This window comes from Pristiophorus japonicus, chromosome 14 (assembly GCF_044704955.1).
Source record: "Pristiophorus japonicus isolate sPriJap1 chromosome 14, sPriJap1.hap1, whole genome shotgun sequence".
NCBI lineage: Eukaryota > Metazoa > Chordata > Chondrichthyes > Pristiophoridae > Pristiophorus > Pristiophorus japonicus.
Window position 1 is genome coordinate 90,251,697 of NC_091990.1, and position 17,238 is coordinate 90,268,934.

Sequence of the window (17,238 nt, forward strand, 5' to 3'; positions counted from 1 at the left end):
GTGTGGTGTGGGGGGGGGGAGAGATGGTGTGTGGTGTGGGGGGGGGAGAGATGGTGTGTGGGGGGGGGGAGAGATGGTGTGTGTGGTGTGGGGGGGGGGGAGAGATGGTGTGGGGGGGGGGAGAGATGGTGTGTGTGGTGTGGGGGGGGGAGAGATGGTGTGTGTGGTGTGGGGGGGGGGGGGAGAGATGGTGTGTGTGGTGTGGGGGGGGGGGGAGAGATGGTGTGTGTGGTGTGGGGGGGGGAGAGATGGTGTGTGGTGTGGGGGGGGGGGGGAGAGATGGTGTGTGTGGTGTGGGGGGGGGGAGAGATGGTGTGTGTGGTGTGGGGGGGGGGGAGAGATGGTGTGTGTGGTGTGGGGGGGGGGGGGAGAGATGGTGTGTGTGGTGTGGGGGGGGGGGGAGAGATGGTGTGTGTGGTGTGGGGGGGGGGGGGGGAGAGATGGTGTGTGTGGTGTGGGGGGGGAGAGATGGTGGGTGTGGGGGGGGGGGGAGAGATGGTGTGTGTGGGGGGGGGGGGAGAGATGGTGTGTGTGGGGGGGGGGAGAGATGGTGTGTGTGGTGTGGGGGGGGGCAGAGATGGTGTGGGGGGGGAGAGATGGTGTGTGTGGTGTGGGGGGGGAGAGATGGTGTGTGTGGTGTGGGGGGGGAGAGATGGTGTGTGTGTGGGGGGGGGGGGGGGGAGAGATGGTGTGTGTGGTGTGGGGGGGGGGGAGAGATGGTGTGTGTGGTGTGGGGGGGGGGAGAGATGGTGTGTGTGGTGTGGGGGGGGGCAGAGATGGTGTGTGTGGTGTGGGGGGGGGGAAAGAGATGGTGTGTGTGGTGTGGGGGGGGGGGAAGAGATGGTGTGTGTGGTGTGGGGGGGGGGGAGAGATGGTGTGTGTGGTGTGGGGGGGGAGAGATGGTGTGGGGGGGGGGAAAGAGATGGTGTGTGTGGTGTGGGGGGGGAGAGATGGTGTGGGGGGGGGGAAAGAGATGGTGTGTGTGGTGTGGGGGAGGAGAGATGGTGTGGGGGGGGGGGGAAGAGATGGTGTGTGTGGTGTGGGGGGGGGGAGAGATAGTGTGGGGGGGGAAGAGATGGTGTGTGTGGTGTGGCGGGGGGGTGAAGAGATGGTGTGTGTGGTGTGGGGGGGGGAAGAGATGGTGTGTGTGGTGTGGCGGGGGGGTGAAGAGATGGTGTGTGTGGTGTGGGGGGGGGGGAAGAGATGGTGTGTGTGGTGGGGGGGGGGAGATGGTGTGTGTGGTGTAGGGGGGGGGAGAGAGATGGTGTGTGTGGTGTAGGGGGGGGGGGAGAGAGATGGTGTGTGTGGTGTAGGGGGGGGGGAGAGAGATGGTGTGTGTGGTGTGGGGGGGGGAGAGAGATGGTGTGTGGGGGGGGGAGAGAGATGGTGTGTGGGGGGGGGGAGAGAGATGGTGTGTGTGGTGTAGGGGGGGGAGAGAGATGGTGTGTGTGGTGTAGGGGGGGGGGGGGAGAGAGATGGTGTGTGTGGTGTAGGGGGGGGGGGGAGAGAGATGGTGTGTGTGGTGTAGGGGGGGGGTTGGAGAGATGGTGTGTGTGGTGTGGGGAGAGATGGTGTGTGTGGTGTGGAGGAGAGATGGTGTGTGTGGTGTGGGGGGGGGGGAGAGATGGTGTGTGTGGTGTGAGGGGGAGGGGAGAGAGAGAGATGGTGTGTGTGGTGTGGGGGGTGGGGAGAGATGGTGTGTGTGGTGTGGGGGGAGAGATGGTGTGTGTGGTGTGGAGGAGAGATGGTGTGTGTGGTGTGGGGGAGAGATGGTGTGTGGGTGGAGTGTGGAGGAGAGATGGTGTGTGTGGTGTGGGGGGGGGGAAGAGATGGTGTGTGTGGTGTGGGGGGGGGGAAGAGATGGTGTGTGTGGTGTAGGGGGGGGGGAGAGAGATGGTGTGTGTGGTGTAGGGGGGGGGGGAGAGAGATGGTGTGTGTGGTGTGGGGGGGGGGGGGAGAGAGATGGTGTGTGTGGTGTAGGGGGGGGGGGGGAGAGAGATGGTGTGTGTGGTGTAGGGGGGGGAGAGAGATGGTGTGTGTGGTGTAGGGGGGGGGGAGAGAGATGGTGTGTGTGGTGTAGGGGGGGGGGAGAGAGATGGTGTGTGTGGTGTAGGGGGGGGGTTGGAGAGATGGTGTGTGTGGTGTGGGGGGGGGGGGAGAGATGTGTGTGTGGTGTGAGGGGGAGGGGAGAGATGGTGTGTGTGGTGTGGGGAGAGATGGTGTGTGTGGTGTGGGAGAGAGATGGTGTGTGTGGTGTGGGGGGGGGAGAGATGGTGTGTGTGGTGTGGGGGGGGGGGAGAGATGGTGTGTGTGGTGTGGGGGGGGCGAGAGATGGTGTGTGTGGTGTGGAGGGGGGAGAGATGTGGTGTGGGGGGGGGGAGAGATGGTGTGTGTGGTGTGGGGGGGGAGAGATTGTGTGTGGGGGGGGAGAGATTGTGTGTGGGGGGGGAGAGATTGTGTGTGGGGGGGAGAGATGATGTGTGTGGGGGGGGAGAGATGGTGTGTGTGTGGGGGGGGGAAGAGATGGTGTGTGTGTGGGGGGGGAAGAGATGGTGTGTGTGTGGGGGGGGGGGAAGAGATGGTGTGTGTGTGGGGGGGGGAAGAGATGGTGTGTGTGTGGGGGGGGGGGAAGAGATGGTGTGGGGGGGGGGGGGGAAGAGATGGTGTGTGTGTGGGGGGGGGGGAAGAGATGGTGTGGGGGGGGGGGGGGGAAGAGATGGTGTGTGTGGGGGGGGGGGGAAAGAGATGGGGTGTGTGTGGGGGGGGGGGGGGAAGAGATGGGGTGTGTGTGGGGGGGGGGGGAAGAGATGGTGTGTGTGTGGGGGGGGGGGGAAAGAGATGGTGTGTGTGGGGGGGGGGGGAAGAGATGGTGTGTGTGGGGGGGGAAGAGATGGTGTGTGTGTTGTGGGGGGGGGAAAGAGATGGTGTGTGTGTTGGGGGGGGGGGAGAAATGGTGTGTGTGTGGGGGGGGGGGGGAGAAGAGAGATGTGTGTGTGGGGGCGGGGGGAGAGATGGTGTGTGTGGGGGCGGGGGGAGAGATGGTGTGTGTGTGGGGCGGGGGGGACGAGATGGTGTGTGTGGGGGTGGGGGGGAAGAGATGGTGTGGGGGGGGGGGAAGAGATGTTGTGTGTGTTGGGGGGGGGAGAAATGGTGTGTGTGTGGGAGGGGGGGGGGAGAGAGAGATGGTGTGTGTGGGGGCGGGGGGAGAGATGGTGTGTGTGGGGGCGGGGGGAGAGATGGTGTGTGTGGGGCGGGGGGGACGAGATGGTGTGTGTGTGGGGCGGGGGGGACGAGATGGTGTGTGTGTGGGGCGGGGGGGACGAGATGGTGTGTGTGTGGGGCGGGGGGGACGAGATGGTGTGTGTGGGGGTGGGGGGGAAGAGATGGTGTGTGTGGTGTGGGGGGAGAGATGGTGTGTGTGTGGGAGGGGGGGGGAGAGAGATGGTGTGTGTGGGGGGGCGGGGGGAGAGATGGTGTGTGTGGGGGGGCGGGGGGAGAGATGGTGAATTATTCTTGCTCTTCCCCCTCCCCACTCACCCAGGGGAACCAGAAACGCGCAAAGCTTCGAGTGCTCATCTCTCCCGTGCGCTTTTCCCTTCGATGGCTTGTGCACCATCCTCCCAGCCACCAGGGGCAAATCTATCAGCCGGGAGGGAAAGCTGTGATTGCAACTTTCAGACCACTCAGATGCGCAGGATTGGTGCCTGTGGTCGGTGCTGTGCAATTCTCGTTGTAAATGGGACATTTTCCACAGCGCTGGCAGCCACGGCGGGACCACCGACACCGCTGGTGCTCAAAGGTGTTCGCTATAGTGTAAAGCGGCCAATGAAATGTAGCCAATGGGGGCCTCTTGCACTCTCGCCTCGTGAGCCAGATGGTTGTGGGTTCACACTATGTACCAGGGCCTGAGCACGTAATCTATCTGACCCTTTAGTGCCGTGCTGAGATATTGCTGGACATTGTCCTTCAGAGAGATCAAGCCCCATCTGCCTGTTTGAGCGTTTTGGTGGATGTTAAGAGCACCAAGTATTGTTCAAAGCAAAGCAGGGAGTCCTGGCTAACCGTCATCCTTTAACCTTAAACCAGCGTCACTAAAAACGGGTGACCCAGTCATTCATCTCTCTCTTTGTGGGTTCTTTACCCGGTTGAAGTTTCCTTAACGATTTGAAGATTTAGGCAGTAAGTAATCAAAGTACGTTGACCGGGGATGTTTCAGGTTCAATCCTTTGTCTGTTGAGTTAGCCTTCATAATGAGACTCTCTGCATTTCAAAGTCAAATATTGTATGTGAAGCAGTTTGAGATATTTATAATCAATATGACAAGAAATACAAATCACCTTCATAATCTCAGTTGGGGTGGTAGCAGAGGACTGTAAATAGCCTCAGCACCTCCTGCCGAGGGGGGGGAAACGACGAGGGTTTTGGAATTGGGATATGATGGCTGAAGCCCAAGGTGTTAACAAGGATGGGTAGAAGGCTGCATTGGAGGTCAGGCCTGGTTTGTGACTCAGTGCCACTTAGCTCCAAGTGGACTGAAAGCCAAGTATAATTTTACGGTAAACCTGTTTCTCAGCTTCAAATTAACGCAGGTGCGACAAGAATAGCATTACTTGACCTTGTGAGATATGAGTAAAGCATAATGTACAGACTGCTAGCCAATCTCCTGTAGACTTGTCCATGTGTAGTCTGGAAGTTGCAGTAGCATTATGCTGTTTTGCGAATCTGGTTTGTCCCTTTACTGCCAGTACTTGGATTCTCCCTGTGGGGAAATGTTCTAACTAGGTAATTGCAGTTAACTCGAGCTCTCTATGAATTCCTGAGGCTAACCAGCGGTAAGTCTTTGGCTGTCACTGCTTTGGCCCCAGCTGGATTTTTGAGTCCAATTTACGGGCACCACACTTTAGGAAGAATGAGGTGTCCTTGTAGCGGGTGAAGAGGAGATTTACCAGAATGATACAAGGGATGACCAGTTATGTGGGGAGAGTAGCAAAGCTGAGACTGTGGTCCGAGCAGAGAAGGTTAAGGGGAGATTTGATCGAGGTATTCAAAATCATGAAGGGTTTTTATAGTAAATAAGGAGGAACTGTTTCCAGTGGCAGAAGAATTGTTAACCAGAGGACACTGATTTAAGATAATTGACATAGAAACATAGAAAATAGGTGCAGGAGTCGGCCATTCGGCCCTTCGAGCCTGCACCACCATTCAATAAGATCATGGCTGATCATTCCCTCAGTACCCCTTTCCTGCTTTCTCTCCATATCCCTTGATCCCTTTAGCCGTACATCTAACTCCCTCTTGAATATATCCAATGAAATGGCATCAACAACTCTCTGCGGTAGGGAATTCCACAGGTTAACAACTCTGAGTGAAGAAGTTTCTCCTCGTCTCAGTCCTAAATGGCCTACCCCTTATCCTAAGACTGTGTCCCCTGGTTTTGGACTTCCCCAACATTGGGAACATTCTACCCGCATCTAACCTGTCCTGTCCCGTCAGAATCTTAAATGTTTCTATGAGATCCCCTCTCATCCTTCTAAACTCCAATGTATAAAGGCCCAGTTGATCCAGTCTCTCCTCATATGTCAGTCCTGCCATCCCGGGAATCAGTCTGGTGAACCTTCGCTGCACTCCCTCAATAGCAAGAACATCCTTCCTCAGATTAGGAGACCAAAACTGAACATAATATTTCAGGTGAGGCCTCACCAAGGCCCTGTACAATTGCAGTAAGACCTCCCTGCTCCTATACTCAAATCCCCTAGCTATGAAGACCAACAGACCATTTGCCGCCTTCTCACCGCCTGCTGTACCTGCATGCCAACTTTCAATGACTGATGAACCATGACATCCAGGTCTCGTTGCACCTCCCCTTTTCCTAATCTGTTGCCATTCAGATAATATTCTACCTTCGTGTTTTTGCCCCCAAAGTGGATAACCTCACATTTATCCATATTATACTGCATCTGCCATGCATTTGTCCACTCACCTAACCTGTACAAGTCACCCTGCAGCCTCTTAGTGATCTCCTCACAGCTCACACTGCCATCCAGTTTAATGTCATCTGCAAACTTGGAGATATTACATTCAATTCCTTCATCCAAATCATTGATGTATATTGTAAAGAGCTGGGGTCCCAGCACTTAGCCCTGCGGCACTCCACTATTCACTGCCTGCCATTCTGAAAAGGACCCGTTTATCCCGACTCTCTACTTCCTGTCTGCCAACCAGTTCTCTATCCACGTCAATATATTACCCCCAATACCATGTGCTTTGATTTTGCACACCAATCTCTTGTGTGGGACCTTGTCAAAAGCCTTTTGAAAGTCCAAATACACCACATCCACTGGTTCTCCCTTGTCCATTCTATTAGTTACATCCTCAAAAAATTCTAGAAGATTTGTCAAGCATGATTTCCCTTCATAAATCCATGCTGACTTGGACCGATCCTGTCACTGCTTTCCAAATTCGCTGCTATTTCATCCTTAATAATTGATTCCGACATTTTCCCCACTACTGATGTCAGGCTAACCGGTCTTTCATTACCCGCTTTCTCTCTCCCTCCCTTTTTAAAAAGTGGTGTTACATTAGCTACCCTCCAGTCCATAGGAACTGATCCAGAGTCAATAGACTGTTGGAAAATGATCACCAATGCATCCACTATTTCTAGGGTCACTTCCTTAAGTACTCTGGGATGCAGACTATCAGGCCCCGGGGATTTATCGGCCTTCAATCCCATCAATTTCCCTAACACAATTTCCCGCCTAATAAAGGTATCCTTCTTCAGTTCCTCCTCCTCACGAGACCCTCGGTCCCCTTGTACTTCCGGAAGGTTATTTGTGTCTTCCTTCGTGAAGACAGAACCAAAGTATTTGTTCAATTGGTCTGCCATTTCTTTGTTCCCCATTATAAATTCACCTGAATCAGACTGCAAGGGACCTACGTTTGTCTTCACTAATCTTTTACTCTTCACATATCTATAGAAGCTTTTGCAGTCAGTTTTTATGTTCCCTGCAAGCTTCTTCTCGTACTCTATTTTCACCCTCTTAATTAAACCCTTTGTCGTCTTCCTGCTGAATTCTAAATTTCTCCCAGTCCTCAGGTTTGTTGCTTTTTCTGGTCAATTTATATGCCTCTTCCTTGGATTTAACACTATCCTTAATTTCCCTTGTTAGCCACGGTTGAGCCACCTTCCCAGTTTTATTTTTACTCCAAACAGGGATGTACAATTGCTGAAGTTCATCCATGTGATCTTTAAATGTTTGCCATTGCCTATCCACCGTCAACCCTTTAAGTATTATTTGCCAGTCTATTCTAGCCAATTCACACCTTAAACCATCAAAGTTACCTTTCCTTAAGTTCAGGATCCTAGTTTCTGAATCAACTGTGTCACTCTCCATCTTAATAAAGAATTCTACCATGTTATGGTCACTCTTCCCCAAGGGGCCTCGCACAACAAGATTGCTAATTAGTCCTTTCTCATTACACATCACCCAGTCTAGGATGATTAGCTCCCTAGTTGGTTCCTCAACATATTGTTCTCGAAAACCATCCCTAATACATTCCAGGAAATCCTCCTCCACCGCATTGCTGCCAGTTTGGTTCGCCCAATCAATATGTAGATTAAAGTCACCCATGATAACTGCTGTACCTTTATTGCATGCACCTCTAATTTCTTGTTTGACAAAGAGTTAGAGGGGAGATGAAGAGAAATTGTTTTACGCAGTGAGCTTTGATGTGGAATGCACTGCCTGAAATGGTGTGGGAAGCAGATTCAATTATAACTTTCAAAAGGGAATTTATACTTAAAGGTAAAATTTGCAGGGCTATGGGAAAAGCAGGGGAGTGGGACTAATTGGACAGCTCTTGCAAAGAGCTGGCACAGCACGATGAGCCGAATGGCCTTCTGTGCTGTGGTTCCATTGGTCTGCCATTTCTTTGTTCCCCATTATAAATTCACCTGAATCAGATTGCAAGGGACCTATGTTTGTCTTCACTAATCTTTTACTCTTCACATATCTATAGAAGCTTTTGCAGTCAGTTTTTATGTTCCCTGCAAGCTTCTTCTCGTACTCTATTTTCGCCCTCTTAATTAAACCCTTTGTCGTCTTCCTGCTGCATTCTAAATTTCTCCCAGTCCTCAGGTTTGTTGCTTTTTCTGGCCAATTTATATGCCTCTTCCTTGGATTTAACACTATCCTTAATTTCCCTTGTTAGCCACGGTTGAGCCACCTTCCCAGTTTTATTTTTACTCCAGACAGGGATGTACAATTGCTGAAGTTCATCCATGTGATCTTTAAATGTTTGCCATTGCCTATCCACTGTCAACCCTTTAAGTATTATTTGCCAGTCTATTCTAGCCAATTCACACCTTAAACCATCAAAGTTACCTTTCCTTAAGTTCAGGATCCTAGTTTCTGAATCAACTGTGTCACTCTCTGTGCAAAAATGTAAAATTCTTGTCCATTTTGCAGCCTTCAGATCGGTAGCACCCAGCATGAATTGACTCGCCTCTCTTTTTTTGTTAAAGATTGTTTTGCATCACGAAGCATGATGACTGGACTGTGACTCATGGAGTGTGATGGGTAAAGCCTCTGGCCAGATGAACCATTTTTCTACCTGTATGTACCAGCAGATCTCCAGTGGTGCTGCTCACGGTAAAAGCCAGAGGATATACTGCTTCAAAAGATTGAGAACTGTGCATAGTAAAGCAGCATGTGCTATTCTGCTGCTGAGGTGTAGTTGGGAGGGGTGGTCCCTTTAAGGTTGCAGGGAATAATTGCTTTGCATTCTTGAAATCAAAACTAGGACTGAAAAGGCTTTGAAGTTTAAGTATAGATTTTATTTTCAACACCTTTTTAGACTTAAAGTATTTTAAATAAATTTTTTTTAAATAACTAACCTCAGTCTCTTTTTAACTGCGTTTGCTAAGATCAAGGCTTAAGCAATCGCAGTTTAATTGCTGTTACGTCAAGAATCTTTGCAGCTTGGAATGTATTGATTAATTTCAGACTGGCTCAGAAACACCTAGCATTTTGAGATTGTTATGCAGCTATCTGTATGATATTCTGTTTCAGTATGTTACAGATAGACTTATTCTCTCTTCCGTCCTACACTTTCATCCCTCTCTCTGACAACCTCCACTTTGTAGGGCTGATGCTGCACACTGGGACGTTTCACTATGTTAAAGGCGCTATATAAATACAAGTTGTTGTTGTTGTTGCTTAAAATGTGCAGATATGGTGGTTGCATCCCTTCAGCTGCTGCGGGGCAAATATATGGTCAAAGCCCAGGCTTGTGAAACTGAAAGCCAGTCTGACCTGCAGATGCCTTGCAATTAAAACTTTAGTGAAGGTATTAGACGGGAAAGACAATTCAGCAGGCAAATTTAATCATGTTATTGTGAAAATATGCTTTGTTTAAAAGCTTATTTTGAACATTAGAAATTTCAGTTACTCAGAAATAAAAATTGGACAAAAAGCATTTTGTGCATTCTTGCTGATTTGCCTTTTTATCTGTTGGTTCTGACTGGCTTCATTAGTCCGGAGTAGTTTTGCTGTGGCTGCTCGCCTCGTGTTTGATTTGTATCCATTCAATTCTGATTTGCCGCTGTTTTACTTCGGGCTGATGCGTAACGTCATGGTAAAGGTTGATGTTACAGAAGTGTCGCTGAACAGCAAGTGCATGCAGGTGTAAGACTTTTAATATATGAGCAGATTTTCTGCCACGTTACTCCCAGGTAGTTGGCACATATGCTTGTTTACAACAATGGAGCTATCAAGCCATGTAACCTGTATATAAGGATTCTGATTCATGATGATGGATAAGTCACATTCTGTTCTATCAAATCAACCAAGTGTGATGGGAGTGTTAGAGGAAGATTGTGCTCTCTGCAAGACTTGGCATGTGCAAGATGAGTCGGGGACAAGCTATTTTCCAAAAGCGAAAGGTCCTTCTGGCATGTGATATTGAGGCTACTGATTTACAGTGACTTAAGTCAAATGGCATTCTGGAATTTTTATTGGTGCTTTTGGAGATTAAATTCCACAACTTTGTCCATTATTCTGTGAAAACTGTACATGTAGCTTTTATATTAATTTTTTTCCATTGTTAAAGCAAGATATTGTGCAAGGTTTATGAGTTGGAGGTATAGACCTGTTGTCCAGTGGAACAGGGAATGGGAGGACCTCTACTTCAGTTGCATGGGTGCGGGTGATCCTGGAGTTTTGCAGCACCAAGGAGTGTAGAATAGCAGGCTAGGAGCAGCAAAAAATAAGGTGACAACCTGGTGCAACGACAACACATGCATGCTAAACCACAAAAGCTGTATGCTATGGACAGTTGTGAACGGTGGTGGACACAATTAAGCAACTAACAGGAGATGGAGGCTCCATGAGCATCTCCATCCTCGACGATGGCGGAGCCCAGCACGTGAGTGCAAAAAAAGCACAACACCTTACAGCAAAGGGTAAGTAGGAAGTTTTAAAAAGATACATCAGACACCAGAGAGGGACCAAACAGGCAGCACCAGCAAACCAGTGGAGGGGTCAGTTTTTAAGGGGTCTGTATTGCCCTTAACCACCCTCTTTTTCCTAATATAATTTTTCTTTGTGTTGATTTTGATATCCCTTGCAAGTTTCTTTTCATACTCCCTTTTTCTAGAGTTTACTATCTGTTTTGCCACCCTTTGCTGCTCTTTGTATCTCTCCCATTCGCCAGGATCTGTGCTATTTTTTCATTCATGCTTTTACTTTCAGTTTTATGTTATCCCCGACCTCTTTAGTTGTTCATGGCTTTTTTGGGGGCAAGTAGAGCTCTTGCCCCTTGAGGTTATAAACTGATTCTGTAACACGTTAAATTCATTTTACTCATTAACCGATTTGCCCAGTTTACTGTGGACAGTCTTGCTTTAACCCATTGAAGTCGGCTTTGCCTAAAGCAAGAATCTTTGTAGCTGTTTCGCGTTTCTCCCTTTCAAACACAACATTGAACTCGATCATATTATGGTCGCTATTACATAAATGTTCATGCACTGTTCGACTGTTAACTAAATCTGGCTCATGGCTCATTACTCATTACAACAGTGACTGCACTCAAATACTTCATTGGCCGTAAAGCGATTTGGGACATCCTGAGGTAGTGAAAGGCACTAGAGAAATGCAAGTCTTTTTTCATTATTAAATCTGGTATGGTCTGGCCCCTTGGTTCTAGGACAAAGATTGAAGACTTGCACGCAGGTGCATGCGCGAAAGCCACAATATCCATGTTCAAATCATAAGAGGTCCTACTCAATGTTCCTGCGGGTGTGCGGCCCCTTTAAAAACACTGCACATTTGTGATTTTCCCCATTGAAGAGCCGGCTGCGCGGGAAGTCCAGAGAGCTGAGGGCCATGCAGCTTAAAGGGAACATTGGTCCTACTGTTACACCCCTAACTAACGATCATATAGTTAGACTCAGACCGCTGAAGACAGTGATCAACACCACCCGACTCCTAAGCATTAACACAGACATAGGAATGTATAATGGAAACAGCTGGAAGGAAGTGTGTGCAGATATAAGATTTTTAATATGTTCTAGACAGACAATGTGTCCAATATTACCTGTTTTTGTCCCACGGTGGATGTGTATAAATAATGTATGTCCCAATTGGCTGTATTTTATTTGCAGCTAATAAAGAAAAAAAATAACTTGCATTTCTATAGCGCCTTTCACGACCTCGGGACGTCCGAAAGCGCTTTACAGCCAATGAAGTACTTTTGAAGTGTAGTCACTGTTGTAATGTAAGAAATGTGTGCCAAACATCATTTTGGATACAGTCCCAGTACACAGTGAATGTGGAACACACTATCTTATATTTTGCGTGTCCCATATTCACTGTGTGCTGGGCCGTAAAAAAAACTAGTGTCCCACATTAGCTGTAATATAAAGCCTGCATTATGGTGAAGACTTGCCTTGTGGGCAGAAGTGACGCTCGAGATGAATTGAACTATAGATTAACGGAAAAGAGGTGATGTTTCGTTAAACCACATCCTAAAGTCCTGCTAATTCTCAGAACTGCTCTGTGAGCAAAAAGGAAAAGTTTACAAAGATGCTGATAACTGTGCCCAAAATAAACCCCAAGAAGTGGCTCTTGGATCGAGTTAGTATTTGAAGCGTTGAGTTGGGAGCTCTGCGTAATTACGTCAGGTCAGTGTGGCACAGAAGGTCCAGTTCATTCCTGGTTGAGATGAAGTTAGCTGGCTTGAATCTGGACAGCTGCAGGGGCAATGCAGTTGGTCTCTATGCACCTGGGCTACGGAGGGGAGAAAGGATTCAGCCAGGATTCTCACTCCTGATTGTTAACTGGCGATTGAGGGTCTGGTTCACTGCTGCATTCAGTTAGACTGTTGAAACTCGCTGTCAAGCTCTTGCATGAAATGTGGTCCACAACCCACAGAAGTGTGGGGTGGGGGTGGCAAGAGAAAAGGATAAAGGAGGAGAGAGAGAACGAAAGCCATGATGGTGCTATTTGTAGGGTAAAGAAACATGACTCCAGAGCACGTTTTCTAAACAACCAAATTGGGTTTAAATTTCTAAAGTTTTTTGATGCCTAGAAAAGTTGTGAAAGAATCTCTGGAGCACTTTCCCTTCCCTTGCTGATTTCACTTTAGGCTGCTTCCACTACATTACCACCATTGAATCACCATGAATTGAGGGTATTCCTTTTTAAGGTGGCAGGAAGTGAGGCACCAATGTGCGAAGTCGCCCGGTGATTTATCTTTACATCTGCCCCTCTTCATACACTCCGGATACGCCCAGCCTGTGTTGGCGCTTATGCCAGAAGCAGACGGACTGTGATCTGTCCGAGGTGACTGCAGGCAATGTTGAAGTTGTGGTTTGACATTTATGACTGGCCCAGCATATACGTACCTGTTGCAATGGAGACCTGGTTTAGTTGTTTCTGATACACTTGGGGAATTGACAGGGATGCTGGATAAATGCAGTCTTTTAATCAATGATACAATCCTTAAGAATCTGACCTCCACCTGCCATTCTTTTTGCTGATCTGCAAGAGGGAAGAGGTTTTAATAGTCCTGAGGAGTTATTGTCCAGTTCTACCATATTGTAATTATTACAAGGTCTCGAGGTAATTTCTATTTTATACCAATTTCCTATAGTGATTCTCCTGGTGAATTCATGAACATTAGTTTAAAAAAAAATTGCATTATGTTAATAGATTAGGGAGAGAGGCTTCAGATACTTCATAGCACCACCTACTTCCCAGAGCCTGCAACTACTTCGTTACAAGCAGCTGTTTACATGTCGGATTCCCATTCTACATGTTTACATCGACAGTTAAATGTTGACACAAAAGTGTGACCAAAAATCATGACAGCAGGAAGTTAGACAGGAACTGCACACGTATGCAAGATTTTTCATACTATATATAGATCTAATATCTAATACATGTTAATCAAAGTTCAAAGTGTTCCAAAATATAAAAATTAAAGCCACCACTTCCTAGTTTTTCTAACCCTGGTAACCTAGCCTTTCTCCAAGGGCAAGAGCCATGGATTTACAAGCAGCCGCCAATATACAGAAGCTGTTCCCCAGTATTTAGCCTCTAGTTAACAGCAGGGTACGCCAGTTGCGAGCACTTCTCTACAGGGGGTATCTGAGCATCAGCATTAAAGGGGCAGGCCACGTTAAGCACAGTCCATCTGAGCAGCTAAGCATCACAGCCATGCTACTAATGAGAAGCACCATGGAAGGTCAGCTTGTGCTGTCTCAAGCTGTTTATTTGCGTTCTCGTAGTTTTGAGTGGGCATTGGTTACTGGTGCAATAGTAGGCTCGGAGTACCTGCCAAACAGCAAGGTGCTTTAGGTAAGCGGCTGTAGCCATTGTATGGTGCCTGATCTTCTCTCATCTGCTTTTCTGTCACAGGATGATGAATCACTCTGCACACTGAAGCCAGCATCGGCCACTTCTGGCGGTTACTAGGAGCATGGTGGACTGCGACAGCAGCCGCGATTCCACGTTCCAGAGTTCGTGCTGCACTGTGAACAGTGGCATGAGGGACGATTGTAGCAACCATGGGCAGTACTCCCAGACTCTGTTTGAGGAGATGCAAGGCTACGATGTGGAGTTTGACCCACCACTGGAAAACAAATACGAGTGTCCAATCTGTCTGATGGCATTACGGGAGGCCGTCCAGACACCCTGTGGCCACAGGTTCTGTCGAGGCTGCATTGTGAAATCTATCAGGTCAGTGGCTAATCTCACTTTTTTTCCCCCCTTTCTGTCGTCCAGCACAATGACCCTCACCTCCCCCATGCTCAGGGTAAATCCGATGTGCCAGGGTGCCAATTAATCGCTTTAGCCCCATGTGAGGAATGAGGAAAAGAGTTGTTGTTGCCTTTAAGTATGAACAAAAGGAAGTGATGTAAGGAGCTGCCCCAATAACTCACTAATTAAACGCATGTGTGATACAAACATCATAGGGGTATGTACGGTAGTGTGGTGGTTATGTTACTGGACTAATCATCCAGAGAATGAGTGTTCAAATCCCACAATGGCAGTTTGAGAACTTCAATTTTTTTTTAAGCCAGAAAATAAAAGGTGCTATCAGTAAAAGCAACTGTGGAACTTTCAGATTGCTGTAAAAACAAACTGGTTCACTAATGTCCTTTAGAGGAGGAAACCTGCTCTCGTGGTTAACTCTTCGCTGCCCTCTGAAGTGGCCTAGCAAACTACTTGGTTGTATCTAACTGGTACTCTGGCAACCAGGGATGGACAATAAATGCCAGCCTTGCCAGCAACGCTCACATCCTGAATTTTTTTCTTAAAATGGTCTCACTCAATCCTTGGTCCTGGGTGGTGTGTCTGGTTTCAACATCCTTGCTTTAGGTATTGGGGAAATGAGCCAGGGTTCATGCTCCTGATCACTGCTGGAAAATGTGTGTAGACAGTGGGGCAGATCAGACTTTCCCATGATGCCTTTTCTTCCTTGCCTCAGTTTCTAGACTGGTCTTCACAGCATCACAATCACGCTACTAATGAGCAACACCACGGAAGGTCAGCTAGTGATGTATAAAACAGTTCACATGCAGATAGAGCCAGGAAGTGCTTTGCTCTCATGGTGATATTCCTTGGGCAAGATGTTTGTGATTTTTTGTGTTCTCCTAATCTTTTACTTGTATATTCAGTAGCCCCCTAAGTGTTTGCAGGTATGTAAACGGATCACGAGCATGCCCCAGGTGGTAATGAACAAGACCGGGAAGGTTGCTGATCCCTGCTCAACAATACAACAGTGTCAGGAGACAGACTCGCTGGACACCAAGTATTCTCCATTAAAGGGAACCTGCAGGATCCAAACTAGGGCAGCTCTCGAGTAATTAGCAGTCATCGCAGTCTGCTCCTGACAATACAAAGTTGCCTTTTGCGCTTATTTAAAACAAACTCGAATTATTCAATAACTGCTGCCAACGAACCGGAAGCGGACTACGCATCCGCTGTGCCGTTTCGTCACGGGACGTGGTTCGTTTAACATTTAAATACCGGCAGCGTGCGGGCTGCTTCAAAAATGCCGGGAGACAGCAGGAAAAGTGCAGAGAACGAGCGGGCTGTGAGTGAAAATGCTCTGTTGGGGGAAAAAAAGCAGCTTCCGGTTTCAGTTAAATGCGCCGTATGCTTCTACGCAGCCTCCGGCCATTAGCAGGAGTCACTTCGTTTGAAATTAGCCATGCAAATAACTGCAAAATGAGAATTTTACCAAAAGAAGTTGAATTTCAATGAAATGGGCTGGACTGGACAGTCACTTCAGTTGAAAAGGAGTTTGCTCTTGACTGCTTTGCATGTATTTATAGCACCATTGGTAGATTAGCATCGGCATAGGTGAAGATTGGATTGCAGCTCATCATTAAAGGGGGAGGGTTTGTACTCTTGGTCACTCAAGTCTGCTGAGCTTTTTGTGAAAGGAGAGATATTTTTTCCTGTATTTCAGCCAGCAGCAGCTAGCTACCTGCCCCAGAGTGACCAAAGAAACTGCTAGCAGCTTCTGTAAAGAAGTAGTTGCTGCTGCCGGGTAAAAAGCAATGCCCACTTAGAAACTTGCTTTTACTGTGAGTAGACGAAAAGGATTAATGCCTGGAGCAGAATCTTAGAAATCCAATCGACCAAACCTCTCTGCATTCATACCCGCCAGTCTAGAATTCCAATTGACCAAATTCCTTCCCATTGTGTCAAATTCCAGTGGAACCAAACTCTTTCTAATTATATAGAGTATGGATTAGTGCACTGTCTTTTTGCCTCTTTGATCGGGGTCTATCCCAGATGAGTGCAAAATGTTTCTCTGCTAGCTGTGAAGGTTCTAAGTGAAATCAAACCCAAGTCCTAATTGTGGTAGTGAGTGCTGTTCTGAGATTGCTATTGAGGTGTGTTACTCAGCAGAAACCATGAGTGCTTTACTCTACATCTGACCAGTGCTGTTCTGGGCCTAGAGATTTTGGTGCTAACACTGGGTGCTTAGAATGGAATTATGCATTTTTCAGTTTTTTAGGCAGATGCTGGGACCCAGCTACCTACCCTCGTGGCTGAGCACGATGTCTGGAGTGCAGAGACTACAGAGCGAGGAATGTGAGAGGGGAGAAACTTACTCCTTACTGGGTGGGGGATGGGGGTTATCAGATCACCCTGCTTTAATTTTTGTTTCCAAAATGCTATTCCTAGTAAAATGGGGAAGGTGCTGGATTCAAGATGGGCTTTCTCTTTAACTCTAGGGCGTACAGATTAGAGATAAAGATGCAGCTTTGTAGCACGGATTCTCTGACCCATGCTTCCTTCAGTGCAGGATTGATGAATTTATGATTGTATGTCAACCCTGCTCTGCTCAGTCATCTGGAATTCAGGGGCACCATCTCATTGGATAGAAGGGGAGCAAAAAAAACTGAAATTAAAAGCAAACATCAGTTCACGAGCGAGAAAGAGCAAGAGAAGGAAAAGAAAACTGAAAGAAATGTCTGTTTTTATAAAATGCAGCAGGGACCAGCCATGTCGGTTGGCACTGTATATTTGGAACTTGGAATTTTTAAACTCCTACATGAAATAGAAACGGTTGGAGGATGGATGTTTTTATAATTTACTCCTCAAAATAATATGGTTCACAGCATTAAGTGTCTGTCACAGATTTATTAAACATACAGCAATAATTATTATTAAACATACACTTAACAGCAGCACTCGTGCCAAAACCTTGAGTTTTAAGCTG

At 48.0% G+C, this 17,238-nt stretch overlaps 1 protein-coding gene across 2 annotated transcripts in view; it reads left to right on the forward strand.

Annotated features, from left to right (window-relative positions):
- The window catches only part of traf6 (TNF receptor-associated factor 6), a 52,636-nt gene that overhangs the window by 299 nt on the left and 35,099 nt on the right, over positions 1-17,238 (forward strand). Inside the window, exons 2-3 of one of the 2 annotated variants that reach the window (XM_070899366.1) lie at positions 8,522-8,648; positions 13,917-14,237. In XM_070899366.1, coding sequence (XP_070755467.1) covers positions 13,978-14,237 — 260 coding nt within the window. In that variant the 5' untranslated portion in view covers positions 8,522-8,648; positions 13,917-13,977. The remainder of the gene's footprint in view (positions 1-8,521; positions 8,649-13,916; positions 14,238-17,238) is intronic. The other variant, XM_070899367.1, reaches the window with a different exon arrangement.